The 20519-nt window shown below is 44.7% G+C and overlaps 2 protein-coding genes across 2 annotated transcripts; one reads left to right on the forward strand and one right to left on the reverse strand.

Moving 5' to 3' along the window:
* Nucleotides 1–207: 207 nt before the first annotated feature.
* Nucleotides 208–2765, reverse strand: mmgt1 (membrane magnesium transporter 1). The gene is made up of 4 exons (XM_062523890.1): nt 2472–2765; nt 1525–1577; nt 1295–1398; nt 208–1152 (listed from the first exon to the last, which is right to left on the reverse strand). The coding sequence occupies exons 1-4, from the start codon at nt 2554–2556 to the stop codon at nt 999–1001; spliced, it is 396 nt and encodes a 131-aa protein (XP_062379874.1). The 5' UTR covers nt 2557–2765; the 3' UTR covers nt 208–998.
* Nucleotides 2766–2840: 75 nt separating this feature from the next.
* Nucleotides 2841–17950, forward strand: slc9a6a (solute carrier family 9 member A6a). Its single transcript, XM_062523891.1, has 16 exons — nt 2841–3247; nt 3871–4070; nt 5028–5105; nt 5259–5335; nt 5429–5541; nt 5816–5921; nt 8957–9098; nt 9325–9430; nt 9721–9809; nt 10532–10645; nt 11136–11247; nt 11616–11769; nt 12022–12052; nt 12171–12253; nt 12969–13074; nt 13916–17950. Exons 1-16 carry the CDS (start codon nt 2974–2976, stop codon nt 14195–14197), a joined length of 2067 nt encoding a protein of 688 aa, XP_062379875.1. The 5' UTR covers nt 2841–2973; the 3' UTR covers nt 14198–17950.
* The last annotated feature ends 2569 nt before the right edge of the window (nt 17951–20519 follow it).

Raw genomic sequence — 20519 nt, forward strand, 5'->3', positions numbered from 1 at the left:
TCACCAACTGAAAGTTCTAGTTACCTTCAAAGGTCACATGCACTACACTAGGGGGGCCCTTAGGACCCATTGATATTGCAAAGCATTAATAATAAATGGGGGCATTGTATAGTTTTCCTTTCTACATGCTGCTTTGTCTCGTCTTTGCCAATTGGCAAGGCTAAAGATATAACACTGAATAAGGAATGACGGAAACAAAAGTCAGAATTTGTTCAGGTTACAAATTCTTCCATAAAATTTCAGAATTTATTATTTTTAAGTTAAAAATGTCATGACATAAAAGTGGAACAAAATTACAAACATTCTCCCCAGAACAAATGTACCATTAGTCTCCACTACGTGTTCACAGTATCTTTAGCATTGGCGCTAAACAACCTTCAATTCATGTTTGTTTCATCCTTTACAGATATCATTAATGCATTTCCATGACCTCAGGTGTTTATTGCATAACAAATTGAAATCCAGACGATGAACATGAATGAACATAAATACACTGTATGGTCCATTGGACATCCCCCGTTTGAGTGCATGGCCAGGAAGAACATAATTCAGTCAGGAATATCTGCACAGCCGTAAATGTGGAGGTTGATGTGAGGTTTTTTTTAGTTTTTTAAATGAGGTGTTACTGAACCCCTTTGTGCGACAAATGAATGAAATGAACCGCTGTAACAATGCCTGTCAGGACTGGGGACTGGGAAGATTTTTTTTTCTTTTCAATCCTTAAGACTCCCAAGCAAATAACATTATTTACAAACAAGCTGGAAAAAAAACAAGGAGTTGGCACAGTCCAAAGATTTACATGTGGAAATCACTGTTGAAGAGATGCAAATTTATACAGCATATACAACATATGCAGAGAAGTTAAGGACAGGGGATACATGTTCTTATCTTCCCCCCATCCCTCACCAACCCAGGCGCTCACTGATGCACAGAGTGAGAAAGAGAGAAAGACAGAGAGAAGGAGAAAGATGGGCACAACAGCCCATTAAAGGCCAGTCTTAGTGGAAGTTCTCCAGCTTGCGTAACCGTAGGGGGTTTGAGGGTAGTGCTTGAGGAGCCGTCATGGGTTCCTGCTCTGGGGAGCGGAACAACACCCGGCCCCGGTGGTTGAACACGTAGAATGAGGGATGATTCCTCAGTGTGTCAAACGTCCTATAATGGTGAAAAGGCCACATGAAATGTCATGAGTCTATACTGAGGTTAGGTAGGGATCTCATAAATACCTGATAGATTCAGTGTCAGTTTTGGGAGCTATCACTATTCATAGAACACGGAGAATGAAATCGGTACTCACTTGTTTTTCAGTTCTGAGGATGCATCCATGTCTTTGAATTCTCCAGCGATGTGAACTATTCCGTAACACGTCACTATAAAGGCTAACAACGTCTGGAGAACAATCTGTGAGACACAGCAGGAATCAACACACATGTGCATGAGGAGTTAATAAAGGCAGCAAATGATTGATGAATAGAGTTAAATATTTCCAGCATAGAGATGGGAGCTTTAGATGAAGTGAGTCCTTACATCTATCGGTAGCGTTTCATTCTCCTTTTCTGTAAGGCGCATGTAGGATCGGTCTGTATAGGGAAGGCAAAATGAACGAGAAACGTAGTTAGAAACAGAATTTCTAGGGAACCCAGCTTAGGCACACCCAACATGTTTACCAACATTCAAACGATCGGTTTCAGAAGATCTGAAGGGGGACGTCTACTGTTCAATGAGATACAAAGAAATACAGGGTTGTTGTCTGTCGGTACTTTCGTTAGAAGAGTTCTTTGCAGGATATCAGCATCATATCTGCATGTATAAACGTTGGCAATAAGATCACCACCGAGGCAGATTAAAATTAGCAAATACTGAAGAGTGAGAATAATCAAATTAAATAAGTCGGACGCTACCAATAGAAAACCACTTATCAAAACATTTGGCTTTGATGAGAACCCTGGTCAGCACATCCACACATTGGCAGATATCACTCTTCTACAATGTGTTAACCAGCAAACACAGTTACATGAATGCAGCAACCAATCTACAGGGATCGTTAACTAGCCATCATTAACTGGCTAGCCATCAACTCCAACATTAGGAGCATCTTCCTCACATAGCTTGCTAGCTAACTTGCGTCATGCATCAAATATTGGCACAATAAACTTTCGTTCAAAGCGTCCACTGCGACAGAATGCAACTGACAGTACGTCACCGAGCATACATGACTTTCGCTTAAAATGTACCAAATGATAAAGTCAACCGAAAAGTCCACTTACTTAAGTACCAACCAAGCTTTAATCTTGTTCCTGTTAGTTAGCTAGCAAGCAAGCAATGAGCTAGCGTTAAACCGGAGAGCAGCTAAGGCTAAGCTAACGAGCTACTTAGTGTGGAGGCCTGACATTCTCAGGGATAGTTACTACTCTCGCCAGTAAATATTAAAATATGAACTCGGGGCTGTTCTTCTTTTACACAATAATACTCACGTTGTGCCGCAGAAAAAGCCGCATGTGCCAAAGCAAAAAGGCCCAAACCAACGACACCTTTCCAAAAGGACGAAGCCATCTTCATATGAGTGATGTACAAACTGAACCGAATGAGGATTCAATTTCCGGACTGGATGATACCACAATCCAAAATAAAAGTCGTAAGGCGTACCCGTTCACCTTTAGTCACTTAAAGATTACGCTCTAGATACATACACATATCGAACTGTGTAATAGAGACATGTTAATGGATGTCGAAAAAATAATTTGTTTTGCTTTTCAAAGGACGGAGCTGTCACGTTAGTATTTTCAAGGGACTATTCCTCTTTGCGTTTTATACGCGCAAACTTGATATGTAGAAGTAAAATCCACTTGTTTCCTACAGGTGACGCAGCACTCCACTGGGCGGAGCGAGGTGTTGAATCAGGAACAATCCATACCCCTCCTCTCAGATACATTAGAAACCTAAACGCACGGACCGCCAGCTATAAGCAATGTCAACATGGGTTCTAGATGGAAAAACAGTGGGAATTGCTGTGCATCAGGGATGTTGTCCCTATGTGTTTTAGTCAGCCTGTCGATTTGTTTGTCCAGGGCTGAAGATAGTGCAATGGAGAACATCGTAACAGAGAAGAAGGCTGAGGAAAGCCACAGACAAGACAGTGCCGACCTGCTCATTTTTATCATGCTCCTAACCCTCACAATATTAACCATTTGGCTTTTTAAACACCGTCGGTTTAGATTTATACATGAAACAGGACTGGCTATGATATATGGTAAGAGGCTGCCTCAGAATGGAGACGCTCGATGTCATTGTTTTGCCACCGTCATGTCCGTCAGTGAAAGCTAGTTAGCTATACCTTGTGTACGTCTGATATGGGAAGGCAGCACTGATAGCTTGTCAGAAGTAAGCTCACTAATCGGAAATAATTAGTGAAGTATTTAATGAACGAAATAACTAGTGTTTGACACCGCTCTCAGGTCCTAGTTGAGGTCCAGCTGACGTTAAAGCCTTGAGCGCGAATCGTAGGCAATTGTGAGGCTTTTGATTTTAGACTTGAGTTGTAACATTGACCCTGAACGGTAATAATTTAAAGCGTTCGTTCACTCAAAATTCAGTCACAAGACACGGCAGGTTTTCTGCCCGGTAGAAGGTAGGATGAGCTTATCTGAGGTCGTGTGAACTGCGTATAATGCGCGCAGCTCCGCAGGTGCTAATCGAATTATACCTGTCAATATACTAGGAGGAACTAGAAGAATGGGTCACTGCACCGTTATGTAAATTATTCGAATAAGAATGAACAGAGACTGTCTTCCTAAATAACGTTTGCCACTGTGTATATTGTTATAATTCATTGCCTGGTTTGTGATCCACAAGTGCATCTTTTTACATCGCTAGGACTGTTGGTTGGCGTGGTACTACGATATGGCATTCACGTGCCGCGAGACATGAACAACATCACACTGAGCTGCCATGTGAATGCAAGTCCTCCCACACTGCTGGTTAACGTCAGCGGCAAATTCTACGAGTACACCCTGAAAGGCGAGATCAGTGCCAAAGAAATAGATGATGTGCAGGACAATGAGATGCTCCGAAAGGTATGCATAAGAATCGAGCTGTCTTTCATGTCCTTTCTTCTTCTTTTGTTTGCTCTCGGGACTGACTAATAATGATGCTTGTTCTGTGGCACACAGTTAGATGTGCAGACATTGTGCATGAGTGTATTATGGTGCAAGGTACAGAGGGGCTTGAAGGGGTACACCTGTCTGTGCTCACGGTGCTTACTCATTGCACACACACACACACACACACACACACACACACACACACACACACACACACACACACACACACACACGTTTTTGATGTAATCAGCTTTAAAGCACACTCACAGCACAAATCATGAGCATGGGTATATCAGAGCCAATCAATGAATGAATATATACCTGATCAACTATTGTTGCTATCTGTGATTAAAATGCAAGGAATTCTGGCATTAATTGCATGAGTGTGGCCCCAAAGTACCCTGGCAGCATGATCCAACAGTGCACCTTTAAAGGGACAGTATTTGAAAATGATTAATCTGTAACAGGCATTTGGCAGAGACAATAAACCCACAACTTTGTTCAAACTATTGAAATGTTTGACAATACTGAAACCAGAGAAAAGCCAATTTCTTAGCAATAGTATTGGAGGTCTGTAAGAGGACACCACTTCATACAGATAGTCATTGAAGGGGTCTGATGCCCACTGTAAAACTCATGAGCACCAAACTGGTTGGGCAGCATTGCATTTGCTGAAAGAATGTATTGAATAGTTCATTTAATCAACAATCGAGCAAAACTGCCAGTAATATGACAAAATAGAGTCTAAGAAAGCAGGCAAAATTCGGCCCCTGTAGGCCCAAAACAGGGCTGGCTTTTCCGTAATTTCCATGACCTGAATCAGTCTTCATACAACAAGGGCATATGAATCATCAGTCTTGTGACTGCCATTCTCAAGCAGTGACCTACCTTCAGGTGTCTCATGATCCACACACTCATTTCCCCTTACAGGTGACCTTTGATCCTGAGGTGTTCTTCAACATTCTCCTGCCCCCTATAATATTCCATGCTGGTTACAGCTTAAAGAGGGTAAGAGTTGCACTCAAACCAGTGGACTGTTTATTGTTTTATTACCACTTTATTTTTACAGCATTTTAGCAACAATCTGTCCTTCCCTGATATTGCTCATCAGCTCAGTGACACGAATTGATTTGATTTGACTCTAATCCTGTGGCTTTCCAGAGACACTTCTTCAGGAACATGGGCTCCATCTTGGCCTATGCATTTCTGGGAACGGTGATCTCGTGTTTCATCATTGGGTGAGTGAATTCTGGGGCGCGGACTGACCGACTGAAAGTAAGAGAGGTGTGTGTGACAGAGGTGCTGACCGGTGCTGTGCTCCTTCATGCCAGGCTGCTGATGTACGGCTGTGTGACGCTGATGAAGCAGATCGGCCAGCTGGGTGGGGACTTCTTCTTCACAGACTGCCTCTTCTTCGGAGCCATCATCTCAGCCACGGACCCAGGTATGCTGCCCACACTGGGCAGCTAAACAGTCATCACGGTTCAGACATTAGAGTGTGTGAAATCCCATGATAGAGACGGATTTGATAACTCATTTTTAGCGTGATTGTTAGAATTAAAGTAGTCATTTTTAAAGTATATGTCTAAGTTTAAGTCCTGACACCCAGTGAAAAATCAGTATGCACGCATGACATGCTCTTTCAGTTTACAATATCACTGACACAAAACCCAGAAGTGCCCTGGTTGATGGGGGAATCCCCTGATCTCTTCCTGCAGTGACCGTGCTGGCCATCTTCAATGAGCTCCAGGTGGACGTGGACCTGTATGCGCTGCTGTTTGGCGAGAGCGTCCTTAACGACGCGGTGGCAGTCGTCCTCTCCTCGTGAGTACCCCTCCGTCTCACCACATGCAGACCAAATCCAGCGTCGCAGCAGACAAAGGATGGTACACACTGCACTCTTTGGGCTCAGGCCCATTTCACAGAGATGGGGCTTGTGACTCGTTCCATAGAGCCTAATTATCAGTGAGTGGCCTGACATTTCCCTGTAATTTGCTTATAGTGGAATTAAAGGCCAGACTCATGAGATGAAATGGAATATGATGACACACTTGGTCTTTGTTTAGAGAAAAGCCACAGTATAGTTGAAACCCCCACATACATACACATGCATTCTCTCTCTCTCTCTCTCTCTCTCTCTCTCGCTCTCTCTCTCTCTCTGCATGTCTATCTTACTCATACATACACATACATATCCATGATATACACATACACATTCTAATAGCAGAGGTTTACAAGAATGCAGCTGTGCTTTTATAACTGTGTATAATTACTTGTGACCAACCCATTAACAATGCCAGAGTGGAATGCTTGGATTGTACTTGTACTGACCCTAACGGCTGATTTCATCCTTCCCCCGGGCATCTCCCTCTCCAGAATTCTAATTTATTACGGGAGACACAGTGGGGTGGCGGTACGCCACAGCCACGGAGCTGCACCCCAGTGGGTTGAGGGCGTCACCAATGCCACGACCAGGCCCCTCAACGGGTGTGCTGCACCTGTAGTGCTTAGCTTGCCAGCTCGTTGCGTGGACCCCCCCCCCCTCCCCCCATGTGCATGGCCTGGGTCTTGTCCCAGGCCATGCAGAGCCAATCACCCTCAGGCCTGCCTCAGAGCAGGGTTGCCAGTTTTGCCACACCTCCACCCCCCTCTTGCACATTATTCATGATGCACATTAGCTACGCATTGGTTCTGCTGCTGGATGATGACTGGCCTGCACGTCAGATGAGAGCAGCTATGCGGCTGAGCTGCAGAGTGGGGCTGGCCTGAGGTGATTTGCTGACTGGTTTGGACTAGAGTGTGTTTCTTTACTGCCATCTGAGGACTATGGGCCAAATTCTCCCATTTGTGCGTAAGTCCTTTTTTTACGTGCTTCCAGTTACGCACATTCGCACCCATTCCCGCCTCTGTCACACACACAGCGAAAAGTTTGAAATGAAGGCGGCCTTGTGAGAGTAGCATGATTTATTTAAAACAACCAGACTGATCCACCACCTTAATTGAGGTTAATATGAAAACTTGGAACGTGGACTCATTGACCCTTTGAATGCCATTTAAATCCAGAAAGAATACAAACCAGTCTTCGATTTTGAAAACGTAAGCAAGGTGGACTGACTAGCAAATGGCCTATAGTAAAATGATGTGTGATCACAAAGCCTAACAAAGAATTCACTTAACAAAATGTCACTTTTGCTCTGAGGTTTGTTTATTAGGCCTAAGTGTCAAGACGTGCTTGATGTGTGTAGATAATTCAAAATTTAAAACCCAATGTTGAGAAAGAAAGTTTCAATGGCAGCTGCTTCTCATAATATAAATGTATCTATGCTAATGAAACTGTAGACTGACACCTGCAGTTTCAAATGCAGTATAGAGACTGGCCTAACAATACCAGCCACCATTAGAAACGAATCAGAGACTGAGAGAAAATATAAACGATAATTGTTGCTCGACAAAAGTAAAAAAAATGACTTCAAGTTAAAACTGAAGGGGCACAGTCAGTAAGCTCCAAACGGGGTGATTATAACAGGGATCTCCATATTTAACAATGTAGCCTCACTGATATGGTAATGTTGGGAAATCACCTTGTGACACTGTAATGGGAAAAAGCATAAAGCCATATCAGCATATTAAGCGCCAAATTTGATACTGTAATGTTAACTGTATTTGTTTTTGATAACAGTATTTGTAACGTTTTGTGTAACCAGGTGACTGAAAGGTTTTTAAGTGAAGGGCATAATGTTTGCTGGCTGAAAAGCTCTTAGTTGCGCACTTGTATTTATTTTTTTTACTTACGCACCCTTATTCACATGGGAGAATTTGCCCCTTTGTGCTGTGATCTGACTCTGCTCTACTCTACTCTAGAATGCCGTTTTTTTCAACAGGTCTTTCTAGTTCCTCTTGGTCTCTCCCACAAGTGAATAACTTCCACAGACAGAATCTCTTTTACATTTCACTGTGGCAGGGGGAGGGGGGATTAACCCTCTCCTCTACCTAGTTATCGTCACTGCACCTCGACCTTTTCACAAACCTGCATCTGATCTGGAAGCAGGTTTTAACAGAAACTCCTCCAATCTCTGGCTTTTTAAAGATTTCAATAGTTGTAGGAAGGAGGAACTTAGATAATGCATTGATTTCAGGTTTTTTACCTCGGCACGTTTTGAACTTCCTTAGCTGTTCAAACTCCATAGTTGTTTTGTCAGGTCAGGTAGGAAAGATTCCCTTGGCAGATGTCCCATAGAATCCCATATTGATTGTCAAGACTACACCAGTAGATGTTTTGTTGTTTGTGCTTTTGTTGACAAGAAACGGCAACAACTCCAGCTTTACAAATGTACACAGTTACTGCAAGTAGAAGCCTAGCATGTGGTAACTTCAGACCGTGCCTTTGAGTTGTAAAGGCACCATAAATGGAAAAGAGGGCCGCCTCAGTGTTGAATCATGTAAACACTGTCTGTTTCACACTCAAAGTGCATGGAGTTTGCTGTGGATTGACCTCCCTTGTTTCCTGTTCACTATGGTACAGTATGTTACAGTAGTGAGCGAAGTTAACCCTTAGGCAGATAAATTAGTAGATGTAAAATGTTTTGTCCCCTTTGAAGGCCGGTGAATTACTTTAGCAATATAGCATTTAGCATATTGTTTCATGTACATAATACATTAGCAGCTATGTGCCAATTTGACATGGCTTTATCTGCTAGGATGTGTAGTGGTTGTTTAGGAGAATCCCCAAGACATAATCCTTACATAATAACATATTAACAAAACATAGGTCTTAGATAATATGCTGATACTTTGCTAAGTTGCAACTGTCTCATGTCTCTTGTGTGCTTGGCCGTGTCCCTGTGGGGTTTTGTGCACAGGTCCATAGTGGCCTACCAGCCTCAGGGGGACAACACCCACACGTTCGAGGCCATGGCCATGGTCAAGTCCTTCGGGGTGTTCCTGGGAGTCTTCAGCGGCTCCTTCGCTCTTGGGATGGCCACTGGAGTTATGACGGCGCTGATATCCTTGACTGAAGACTAACAATCTTTAAATAAAAATGAATATCAAATCATATTTGGTTAAGATAAGTGGATATGCCAGTAAAACATTTGGCATTAGCATTTGGTAATTTGCCAGACATTTTCATGTTTTGATAGGCAAATGCAACACAGTTGCTTAGAGACGTTTGGTTGCGTAGGTGTCTCCACAGCAGACTCAGTTTGACCCTTGACCTCTCATCCTCCACGTCACCAAGTTCACCAAGCTGCGGGACTTCCAGCTGCTGGAGACGGCCCTGTTCTTCCTCATGTCCTGGAGCACCTTCCTGCTGGCCGAGGCCTGCGGCTTCACAGGTCACGTTCACTTTCAGCACTTTCACCGCAGCACCCCCTCAGGCCACTCATTCTCTGCCTCTGCACAGAGAGCGAGAAAGGATTTAACAGAGACAACACATTTTAATCTGTAAATGAATACTCACAACACTTGCTGCTAGAAAACAATGCAAAAAAACACGACACCACAACCCTAAGCTCAGAGCTGGCTTTGGTAATGGGCCAAGAGGAAGGCTTAGGGTTTCTGTCTAGCCCAGGTCTCGGTAACGGATAGTTGTGTGATGTTGCCCTGTTCCCCTTTCTGTTGACAGGCGTGGTAGCTGTGCTGTTCTGTGGGATCACGCAGGCTCATTACACCTTTAACAATCTCTCACCTGAGTCTCAGGACAGGACCAAACAGGTGAGAGCCCACGCTGTCCCTCTCCCGCATGAAAAGAGTTCAGTCCACTGGTGCATCATTGTCTCATACGTTGTAGTCCAGTGTTTCTTAATTGGCGCGTCGGGACCCAAAAATGGGGTAGCCAATGTCAATTTGTAATGTCATCGGCATGGACATAAGCAATGTTTATGTAACTGGTCATGTTAGACATCATTTTAGTGGCAAATGCACAATGCCAAACATCTGCATGTTCCAGACAAGTAGGTCTACAGGCACTTTTTATGTTACCATGTAGCTCACCATGTAGCTCACCATATCCGTTGGCTTGAACACTAAATAGATATATGGGTCGCGACTTTATGAACATAGGAAATTGTGGGTCCCCAAGCCAGACCAGTTAAGAACCACTGTGGTAGTCTTTACAGATCAGCATGTTTGGGCAAGGGAGGCACATTTGTGGAGGGAGGAAAATGAATGTATGAATCTTCCTCTGTTGACCATTTGTGTCCTTACAGTATATGTTCTGCATGGATCTGAGTAGAATTTAACTCTGTAATTGGGCATAATGTACATTTGTTGGTCTTCACACATAGAAATCTCATAGTGATTATAACTCACTGAACTTACATTCAGAGCTGCCTTAGGCAAGCATGATATGGTCTCCAGCATATTTAACTGAAGAAACTAGATGTAAGCTGTAACATAGAATCAACTTTTGATGTGTTCTGCTTATTTCTTTGCAGTTGTTTGAGCTCCTTAACTTCCTGGCGGAGAACTTCATCTTCTCCTACATGGGGCTCACGCTGTTCACCTTCCAGAACCACGTCTTCAACCCCATTTTCATCATCGGAGCTTTCGTATCCTTACCCTTTGCCCGTGCTTCATTGTGACTTATAGTGGCAGGATAGTATGCAACTAATACAGAACTCAGTTGTATGGTGTTGTTTTGTAATCCTACAGTGTATCCCCATGTTACTACCCCTGAAGAAAGACTTTAAAAGGGTGTTGTCTGGAGGACCCTTAGGGGATGTGTGTTTGAAATGGAGATGTGAATGGTCCTCAGTCAGACTGCTGCAGAAATGTCTAAGAATACACTGGCGCTGCAGTACCAAGGCCCTGGTGTTGAGTGACATGTTGCGGTCACCATCCGAACATTGGCAACATTGTGTTTCCTATGGGGCAGAACCCTCCGGAATAGCTCCCTTATGAAGGGATCCACTGGCAGAGCAGGAAGGACAGAGAGTCATGGTTTGGGTGGAGAGCAGGCGCTGGCAGCTGCCTGGGTTCACTTCCCCTTTTTTGGGTTTTCTCCTTAACTGCCCCCCTCCTCCCCCCCCTCACACACAGCTGGCTACTTTTCTGGGCAGAGCAGCCAACATCTACCCCCTCTCCTTCCTGCTCAACTTGGGCCGCAGAAACAAGATCAGCTCCAACTTCCAGCACATGATGATGTTTGCCGGTATGCACACAAGAAAAATAACCACTCGACATGCCCTGTACTCTGTCCGTAGAGCTGCGCGTGCAAGCCAACAAAAACGAGCTTTTCCTCCCCTGACTTTGGAACAAGAGCTATGAGACACTCTTGAGTTTCCCTTTCACATCCATTTCCCATGTACAGAATGTAAACATGCTAGCACCTCTTTAGCGCAAGGATTTATGAAGTATGACAGGGTGTTGAGACTTCACTGGGGTACCAAATCCCAGCGTGTCTGCTTGTAGAGGCAGCGCGTTGTTTTGGTGTGTGTGGGGATGGGCGGCCTGTGGTGGTGGTGGTCTTGGTGGGAAAGGGAGCCTGTTTGAAACACTAAAGAGTCTGTTCTCGCTCAGGGCTGCGCGGTGCCATGACCTTTGCCCTGTCCATCCGCGACACGGCCACCTACGCGCGGCGGATGATGTTCTCCACCACGCTGCTGGTGGTCTTCTTCACCGTGTGGGTGTGCGGAGGAGGAACCACACAGATGCTCTCCTGCCAGCGCATACGGTCAGTGTTGCCACCCACAGCCGCCTCACAGCGCTCCGGTCACTCCTCCACTAATGCACTCCACATGAACATGGCTAATGGCTACGTGAACATTGAACATGGCATCATGACGGTTTAGTTTTGAGCTTTAGTCTTGAGTCTTCCTCAGCTATTTCAGGCTTTGGAGGAAAACCCAGTTGTGCATGGTTTGGGATCAGTAGAACTAAGCCTCATATGTTGCCATAATAACAAAAGTATCTTTTAAATCAACAGTGTTGGAGTGGATCCGGACCAAGAGCACTCAGTAAGTTTATCCAACAGTTCCATGTTTTAACATACATTGCATATCCAGTGTACAGTATTTCTCAGCATCGTGTCGTGTGAAGGTGGCAGTCCCTCATGGGTCTTCCTCATGTGTGCAGATTGGTCCTGATGGCATAGAGCGGCGCAGCACTAAGCAGGAGAGTGCCTGGCTCTTCAGGATCTGGTACAACTTCGACCACAAGTATCCTTTACCACTGACAATCCACCTACACACACGGACATCTTTTTCAATATATAATATGTCTTTACAGCAGTGGGAGGTCATGAACAATTAATTCCGCTCTAATTCAGTTCAGAATTCGTGTAGTGGTGTGTGTTCAGTTCAAGTTCAATAATTTATTGCCATATCAACAGAGTTGATTGGAATTTGTCTTGGTGCCATTCCAATTAAAAAGGGCAATACATTCATACACAGAACATACAGTACATGAAAAACAATTACATAGACAATCGTTCAAACCGATAAAAAGCTGTAAAGTTAAACTTGTGCTATTTCAACTTCCCATAAAGTGTTTTGTGCAGTTCAGTAAAGTGCATTTTGAAAGAGGTCATTTGGGAGCATTAAGGAGTCTAATAGTGGCAGGGTAGGTACTATTACAGAAACGGGATGTTTTACCCTTAAGGCTGTGGACTCCAGACTCCTATTTTGAAGGTACCTGGCAGGGTGGGAGGGGTCATCCAGTACTTGTTGGGCTTTATGGCTGGCCCGAGTGGCGTAGATAGAAGCCACAGATGGGATGGCATGTCCAATGATTTTGGATGCGGAGCGCACCACCTTCTCCTCCTGCTTCCTCTCTGAAGAGGTGGTGTTTCCGTACCAGACAGTAATGGAAAAGGCCAGCACACTCTCCACTGTAGCTCCGTGAACTCTGTGACCTTAACGGCCTGTCCCTCAGCTACATGAAGCCCTTTCTGACCCACAGTGGCCCTCCCCTCACGGCCACCCTGCCCGCGTGCTGCGGAGCCCTCGCCCGCTGCCTCACCAGCCCACAGGCCTACGAGGTGAGTGACCCCAAATACACACTGCACTCTGGCCATATACTGCATTTGGTAGCCATGTTTAAGACAGAGTCAGTTGAGGCAGCATTATCGCCAGTGGTTGAAGTTTTGAGATTGAGTGTGTGTGTGTGAGAGGTCTATGTTCTTTGGATCTGCGCAGTCGTAGAGTCATCCATCATTTTATAAGTGGACTGAACAGACCCAAATGGGTGTAATTTGATAGTCAAAAGAGTGTGTGACACAACATGGTCTGGTCCTAACGCAAGAGTAAAGACAGAAAGGGAGACATGCGTGTTTTTCTAATGAGGGAGGAAAACTAGAGGGGGTAACAAATGATAACTGACCTGACGGTGATGGCAGGAGGAGATGGAGACAAGAAACAAGAATGAAACTAGAAAAGCACTCTAACAGCTCAACCTCCGCCAAGCGAGCACATAACCGCCTCCTGCATCCAGACAGTAATACGGATCAAATGTAATCGTTTCTTCCTTGGGTCATTTCAGACCTTCCCTGAGAATTTCATCCAAATCAATCTATACACAAGTTATCTTGCAAACAAACAAACAAACACACATACAGACAAAAAAAACAAACCAACAAACCCCAATGAAAACATACTGTACCCTCCTTGGCGGAGGTAATAAAGACGTCAGACCAGCCACTAGTTCAACTCAAACTAGAGGAGAGGAGTATAGTAGCTATATTGGTTTAGTGGTTTCTCTGGTATTCCAGTACCAGAGTTAGCTATGGCGCTAATTTGCATGTGTGGTCCGTGGGCAGGGACCAGTGTAGGCTCATATGGCCTTCCTGCTTCCTGCTGACTCCCTCTGTGTTCTGTCTGCAGAATGAGGAGCAGCTGAAGGACGACGACTCTGACCTCATCCTGAACGACGGCGATATCAGCCTGACGTACGGCGACATCACCGTGAGCACGGACGCCAGCGGGGCCCACACCAGCTCCCGGACGTCCGGCGTGGCGGCCAACTCGGACGAGCTGGACCGGGAGCTGGCGCTGGGCGAACGCGAACTGGTGATCCGCGGGACCCGGCTGGTGCTGCCCATGGATGACTCGGAGCCGCCGCTGCCCGGGGATGTCCTGCACCGACGCTCCGGAGCGCTGAGCTGAGCGGAGCGGAGCGACGGGGAGCACATTCCGGGGCACTCCTCTCTCATCCCTCTCTCTTTCTCTCTCTTCTTCTCTCTCCCTCCCTTCCCTATTGCTCCCTCATCTCCTCCACGCACCCACCTCCTCATCTCTCCTTTATTTAGCTGAGTTTGATCAAGTGGCTGGTTTGATGGCTCTACCTCATTCTTGTTTCTTGTTCTTGTCTCTCTCTCCTGCCATCACGGTTGTGTCAACTACTATTTATTTATCTCTCTTGTTTGCACTCTCCCTCCAGAAAAACAAGCAGAGTTGCTGCTTCTCTTTCTTTCTCTTTCTTTCTCTTTCTCTCTCTCTCTCTCTGTCTCTCTCTGTCTCTCTCTTTCTCTGTCTTTATACTCGGGTGTTACAACCAGACCACGTAGCGTCACCCAAAGCTTTGTGAGAATGGTGCGTTCGGTTCTGAAGCATGTGTTTGATCTCTCCAAGCAAAAATCACCACCAGAACAAGCTTAGCTGATCTTCTCCCGTCTGTATAGCAAGGTGTAAAATACTGTCAACAATGATATGCATGCCTTTGATGTGCGTGTGTGCGTGCCTGCGTGCGCGTGAGTGTGTGTGTGTGTACGTGTGCGTGCATCGACCATCGTTTAGTTGTTAATGGAGCGAGAGGTATCTTGCGAGGGATCCCATGTGGTATCAGCTGATGTTTCTGATGGGTCTTATGCTGTCTACTGCCTTCTCTGTGCAACAGTTGAATCAGAGGCATGACTGGGGGGGCTCTGGGTTTGCTGTGCGGTCACAATCAAGTGCCTGACGAATGTAGGTTTTTCCCTCCCTGAAGTAAATACACTCTTCCCGCCACTAGGGGGCAGCCTTGTATTTCGGTACGGAGTCTCTCCTGTCGGAGTGGTTTGGCCAGGAGTGGGCTGTAGAGGGGATGGCGCTCTCTTAGCCTAGCACAAGTCTTGGATCTGACATATTGACCTTTGACTGTGACTGTGTGAGGGTTTTTACACCTTGTTATATAACCTGATGTCGCTCACAGCACACAGAAGGGCTGTTGTTCTATTTGGGGAATGCTGAATCGGAGGTATATGTGGCAAATATTGGGGGCCATTTTATTGTCTTTCAGTGTACTAACTTCTAACTTTTGACAGCCTCAAAATATTTTTCTATTCATTTTTGCCATGCAGCAAAAAAAAAAAAAAGATTCAAATGGCAGACATTAATGAACTTGCGAATGTCTGACATTGCTCTGTGTTTGATATTAAGCACCAAAACACTGTACAGAACAAGCAACGTGTTACTACTAAATCCACTGATGGAGCCTGCTTTTTGTAAAGTCCAGTCTGTGCTTTCCTGTGGTTTCCTAGTGGTCCAGCTTTGACCTTTTTCAAGAACAAGCAAAAAGTGATAATGAAACAATGTTAAGGAATTTTGCGTAATAGTCACCCTAATATTATTCTAGAAAACTGAAATGACATATTTGTTTCTGCTCGAAACTACATAACCTTTTTTCGTTATCGTTTTGCATGAAATGTTGTGTGGAGGAGCCGACTTGTCTTCTCTACCAACATGTTTGTGATGTGGAGCGATCAGACCGCTTTTGAACTGAGAAGCCGCGGTCACAGACAGTACCAGTGGAGGTCAATCATTTGAGGATGCACATAGGCCTGTGGCTGCCTCTCCTCTCAGGAATGCATATATTGGGAACAAAAAAGGGACTTAGAGTAGCAGCTCTGTCAGGATGGTAGATGGATGGCAAGTTATGGAAATTATCTTTGAAGGCAGTTTTATATTTGACACATGTACCATTGGGCAAGAAGGACAAAACGACGTGGTTCCAGCCACATGGCTTGCTTGCCAATGGTCAGTCCGCCCTGAGAACATTTTTAGCCGAACGGAAAGACTGATGGTGAAAGCCAAGAGATAAGCGAGCCAGAGCAACTTCACTGTCTTTCCATGGAGCAACAGCTTATCTGACCTGATGGGTGAACTCAGCATACGGCTCCCTGTAATGATCACCAATGCTCAGCTTCTGTGTACTTCGTACTGAGTCAAGAGCTAGTGGACAAAAGGTGTGGAAAGAAAATGACCCACAAATATCAAGATTTGACACTGAACTCCTATCCCAAGAAAATGGCCGCGGATTGTCCTGAGCCTGGAGTCTGCCAGTATCTGTGTAGTTGTGCTTCGAGTGTGGATGGAGACGGGGTTAATGGTGTGAGCATGTGAGAGAGAGGTGGGCGTGTAGGTGCTGCCAGACTCACTCCTAGACTGAGCAGGCTGTGGTGGCAGACTGGAGCAGGAAGTGTTGATAAGGTATGACCCGGTTGAGGCAACTCTGTTGCCAGAGCTGTGACGGAGAGGCGGGGGAAGAGGGTGTGGTGGGGGCAGTTAGCGGGGGGATTCTGGAGAGTGAAGTTTGGTCTACAACCCTCCACACAGTGTTATCTCCTGCCGTGCAGGAATTTAATGAGTGCGCATGTTAGTGTTTCTAGTTCCATAAGCATGCCTCTTGACACCACAATGCGATGGATTTTTGTTGTTGTTGTTGTTGTTATCATTTGTTTTTGTTTTGTTTATTTATGTTCTGTTGGGTTTTTTTTTTCATTTATATTTTGATTTTAGGTCGTTATGTCCAAATTGAAGGGGAACTACTATGTGAAAGCATTGAGGGTGTTAATCTTTTTGCACTTTTTGAGCTTCTGTTTGCCTTTTTTATCATGAAGTTCAGAACCTGTGATATAATTATGGTCCAGGTTGTTGAAAGAATTATGACAAATGTATGTCTAGTTCTGTAGTATGAATCTAATCTAGTCTACACAGACTGTAGAGAGGCACAGGGAAGCCAGGGTTTGAGATTATGATCTGATAACTGAATGACCGCAGTGTCATGTACCCACTGTAAAGAATGACACACAAAAACTGTTTCAGAGATGCACAGGTTTCAGAAATGAGTTGCAGCTATGATGTCACAACACTGTATTAAGTGAGGAGTTGAGTACTAAAAAAAAGATCCTAGCTGGATTGTGGACTTTCATATAAATTCTGATTCTTCTATATGTTTAATGTATTTTAAGATGTGTATATTATTGTAATACCATAGAAATCATGGAAAGAATAGAATGGTTTGATTTTATGCCCAAGCAGGGCACGATGGAGAGCTCATTGATTTGTACTCAGGCTAAGTCCTTTTAGTTGGTAACACTCTCCCTCAGCCTGGTCTCTCTCAACCACAATCAGTTAGGAGAAGGAGGAGGATGGCTTTCCCTCCCAGTGGTGTGGGGGTCGGGCCAGCTCCATCCCCTTCCACAGACACAGGTGGAGTCTGCTTTACGGCCCGGAACATTCCGAACAGCGCGTATCCAGAAGATGACTGAAGATTAACATTAAAAAAAATTAGAATAAATGTGAAACCTGGTCCTGTTTAGCTGATCGTTGAGGCTACATGCCCTGCTTTCCTTTAGTTATTTTGTTGTTATTGTTTTTTTTTCCTTTTATTGTTTTTTTGTTGTTCTTAGAGGGTGACATTTATAATTGGCCAAACGACAGGTCCAAAGTAGCCTGAGGAGAATATTAAAGAGCGGATGTGCGCTGAGACTGTACAACTTGGTGTTGTAACCAGTACGTAACTGTGTGTTTCCTCACACTCTGTACGGACTCTGTCCCCCTGTGTTGAAGGTACTTGACTGTTTACATGGATGTACAGTAACTACTTTCATCTGTTCATGTGTGTGCAGTGGTCAATAAACAAAAAGCCTGTGCTTTCGTTTAAAAAAAATAGTGGTGTCTGCTCTTGTTTTTATGTCTAGTGACCTCATGTCTGGTCTTAGTTTAGCGTGTAGCACTGATTCATGTGAGATGGAGGTCTTGGTCTCCCTGGAGCAGGCTTAGAGAGAAACAGGAAATACTTCTGTCCTGCATGTGTTTGTGAGGCTGATTGTTGTATCCAGTGACTGTAGAAAGCAGTCTGCTTTACAGTTGTTGGTTGTACCTCACCCAAGTTCTATCCTCTCTGGCTTGCTCCCCTCTGTTCAGCACTTCTGTTCCAGGAGCTCGTCAGTCACACTGATGTAAGAGATGTTCTCTGCTCCGCTCAGGACATCCCTTCATTCAGCTGTTGCTGAAGACAGCGTTGATTCTGTCCTCCTCACACAGTGTTGGTGTACAGGCCCATCCAGTCAGAAGCCAGTAGAGGTCTTAACATCCTCCACTTTCCCTGATCCACTATAACTCAAAGCATATCACAACACCTCAGTTAGGATTTTGATTTGATGACCTTGGCCTTATGGTATTGAGGATCCTAATAATTTCCCAAATACAATATATAGAAATCTAAAGCGCACATACAAAAGCATATTTCAGGGGAATCATAGAGAAATTACTGCTAATCTGTCACAGCTGGAACAAAACATGATAACTTGTCTAACTAGGGTTGTGACACATATGCTTGCAACTGTTGGGTAGTTGCGGATTTGTCTGTGTCCGGCAATTCTCCAGGTCAGCCAAAGTGTCAAGGTATGGATGTTTTACTCTCTGATTGAAGCGACTCCAATCTTTCCCCTTGACTATGGAAATGGTCTGCCTATCAAGTGAGGGTCATTATTTCCAAGACGTCTTCAAGCCGTACTTCTGAGATCTTGTCGAGGCTGAGGCAAAGAAGAACAATCCAATTGCCATGTGCCTAATATGGTCAGAAGTCTACTCAAGAATGCATGCTTACCAAAACAGCAGAGGGAGGAGTTCTGGACTTAAGGCCCATTCCAACTTGTTTTCCTCCCACTTCAGACACTTTGCATGATCTAGTTGCTCTGAGCTCCACCCCAATGTCTTCGCACAGTGATTCAGCTCTTCCTTGCATACCTTACTCAGTGTGTCTGACTGTCTCAGTGAGCCTTACATTGGAGTTTATCAGCTAGTCAGCACCTCCTAGAGTGAAGCTATTTTGGAATGCCAACTGCAGCATCTGAGCCAGGCTAGAGGATCCTTTGACCTGCTCAGAGTTGACAACCCAGAGGATCCCATGCCATCCCTTAACATCTCCACATCCTGTGGTTTGCAAAAGTGTCACCCACAAGACAGACCATTACAAATGTCGAAAGACGGGTTTGTTTTTCTGTGGCCTCTAGTTATGTAGAGGTCCTTAAATGGTGTTAATTCTGTCATCCCCGCCGTTAAATCCTTTCTTGAGGGTGTTAACAGCCCGTCCAGCTTTATTTATGCTGCAGTGCTACACAATCATTTGAGGTCACTTGAACTTCCCCACAACCACCACATGCTGATTCACAAACCCTTTCTCCAGGTGCATCATACGTAACGAGGTAAGTCACAGAGGTTTTATCTGCAGCATGGGTTATGAAAATGTATCCACAAGTCCCATAAGGGTTCACCCATCTAAGGGTAAAAAGTCTGATTTGAGCGATTTTAGAACTATTCTTAAAAAAAAAAAAAGAACTATTCGACTACTTCCCCTGCTGCCGCTCCAGTGTTAGATAACAACATGAGACAAATGGCCCTGCTCTTCGGTGGAGTGCCGTGTCCAGAACCCCAGATGTGTTTACAGTAATCTGCCGTGAGACATGGAGCCTGTTTACTGAGACGAAATGGAGATCCCCTCGCAGCAGGACTTGAGTAACTGCTGAGCAGAGTGTTTGGGATGTGCTCCTTGTCTGCCTCGGTGAGTGCGAGAGAGTGAAAGCATCAGTGTGCCATTGCAGGGCTGCCAGCCCCCCTTCGCAGCAGTAAAGAGGGGGCCGTGTTCCCCTTGCATATTTCCTGCCTGATGCTGGAAACCCAGACGCCCATAAAACTCAGTGGACTCACACTCCATCATGGCAAAATTAGCCTTTATTTCTAACCATGTCAGCTACATGATATCACCATTTGGGGATGACGGTCACAAAATGAGAACAAGCCGTCTGTTTAAAGCATGGCTTTTCAAAAAGTTAATCTTACATGGTCCCACTGCACACAAAGCAAACACTTGAGAATAGAGTTGCAGGTGTCAGCCTTAATAACTGAGGTCTGTTCATTGCTCCATTTAATGTGAATTGTGGCTCAGAAAAATGTCTCCAAGTCCTCTTTACTGACGTCACTTGATGACTTGATTATGACTATTGCTGGAAGTCTACATTTAATCATTTAGCAGATGCTCCATACTCTAAAGCTTGAGAACAGACTAAAGATGTGTTATAGCCTAGTTGCACTTACTAAACTCTCTATAATTTCTGAATAGTTGACACAATGCTGAGATAAAACAATGTTTATATAAATCTAGGTGTGATATGAAATACAAAATAGATTAAATGAATGTTGATTTGATCTTTGATGTGAATGCATA

The sequence above is a fragment of the Sardina pilchardus genome, chromosome 21 (genome assembly GCF_963854185.1).
Source record: "Sardina pilchardus chromosome 21, fSarPil1.1, whole genome shotgun sequence".
NCBI classification, from domain to species: Eukaryota; Metazoa; Chordata; class Actinopteri; order Clupeiformes; family Clupeidae; genus Sardina; species Sardina pilchardus.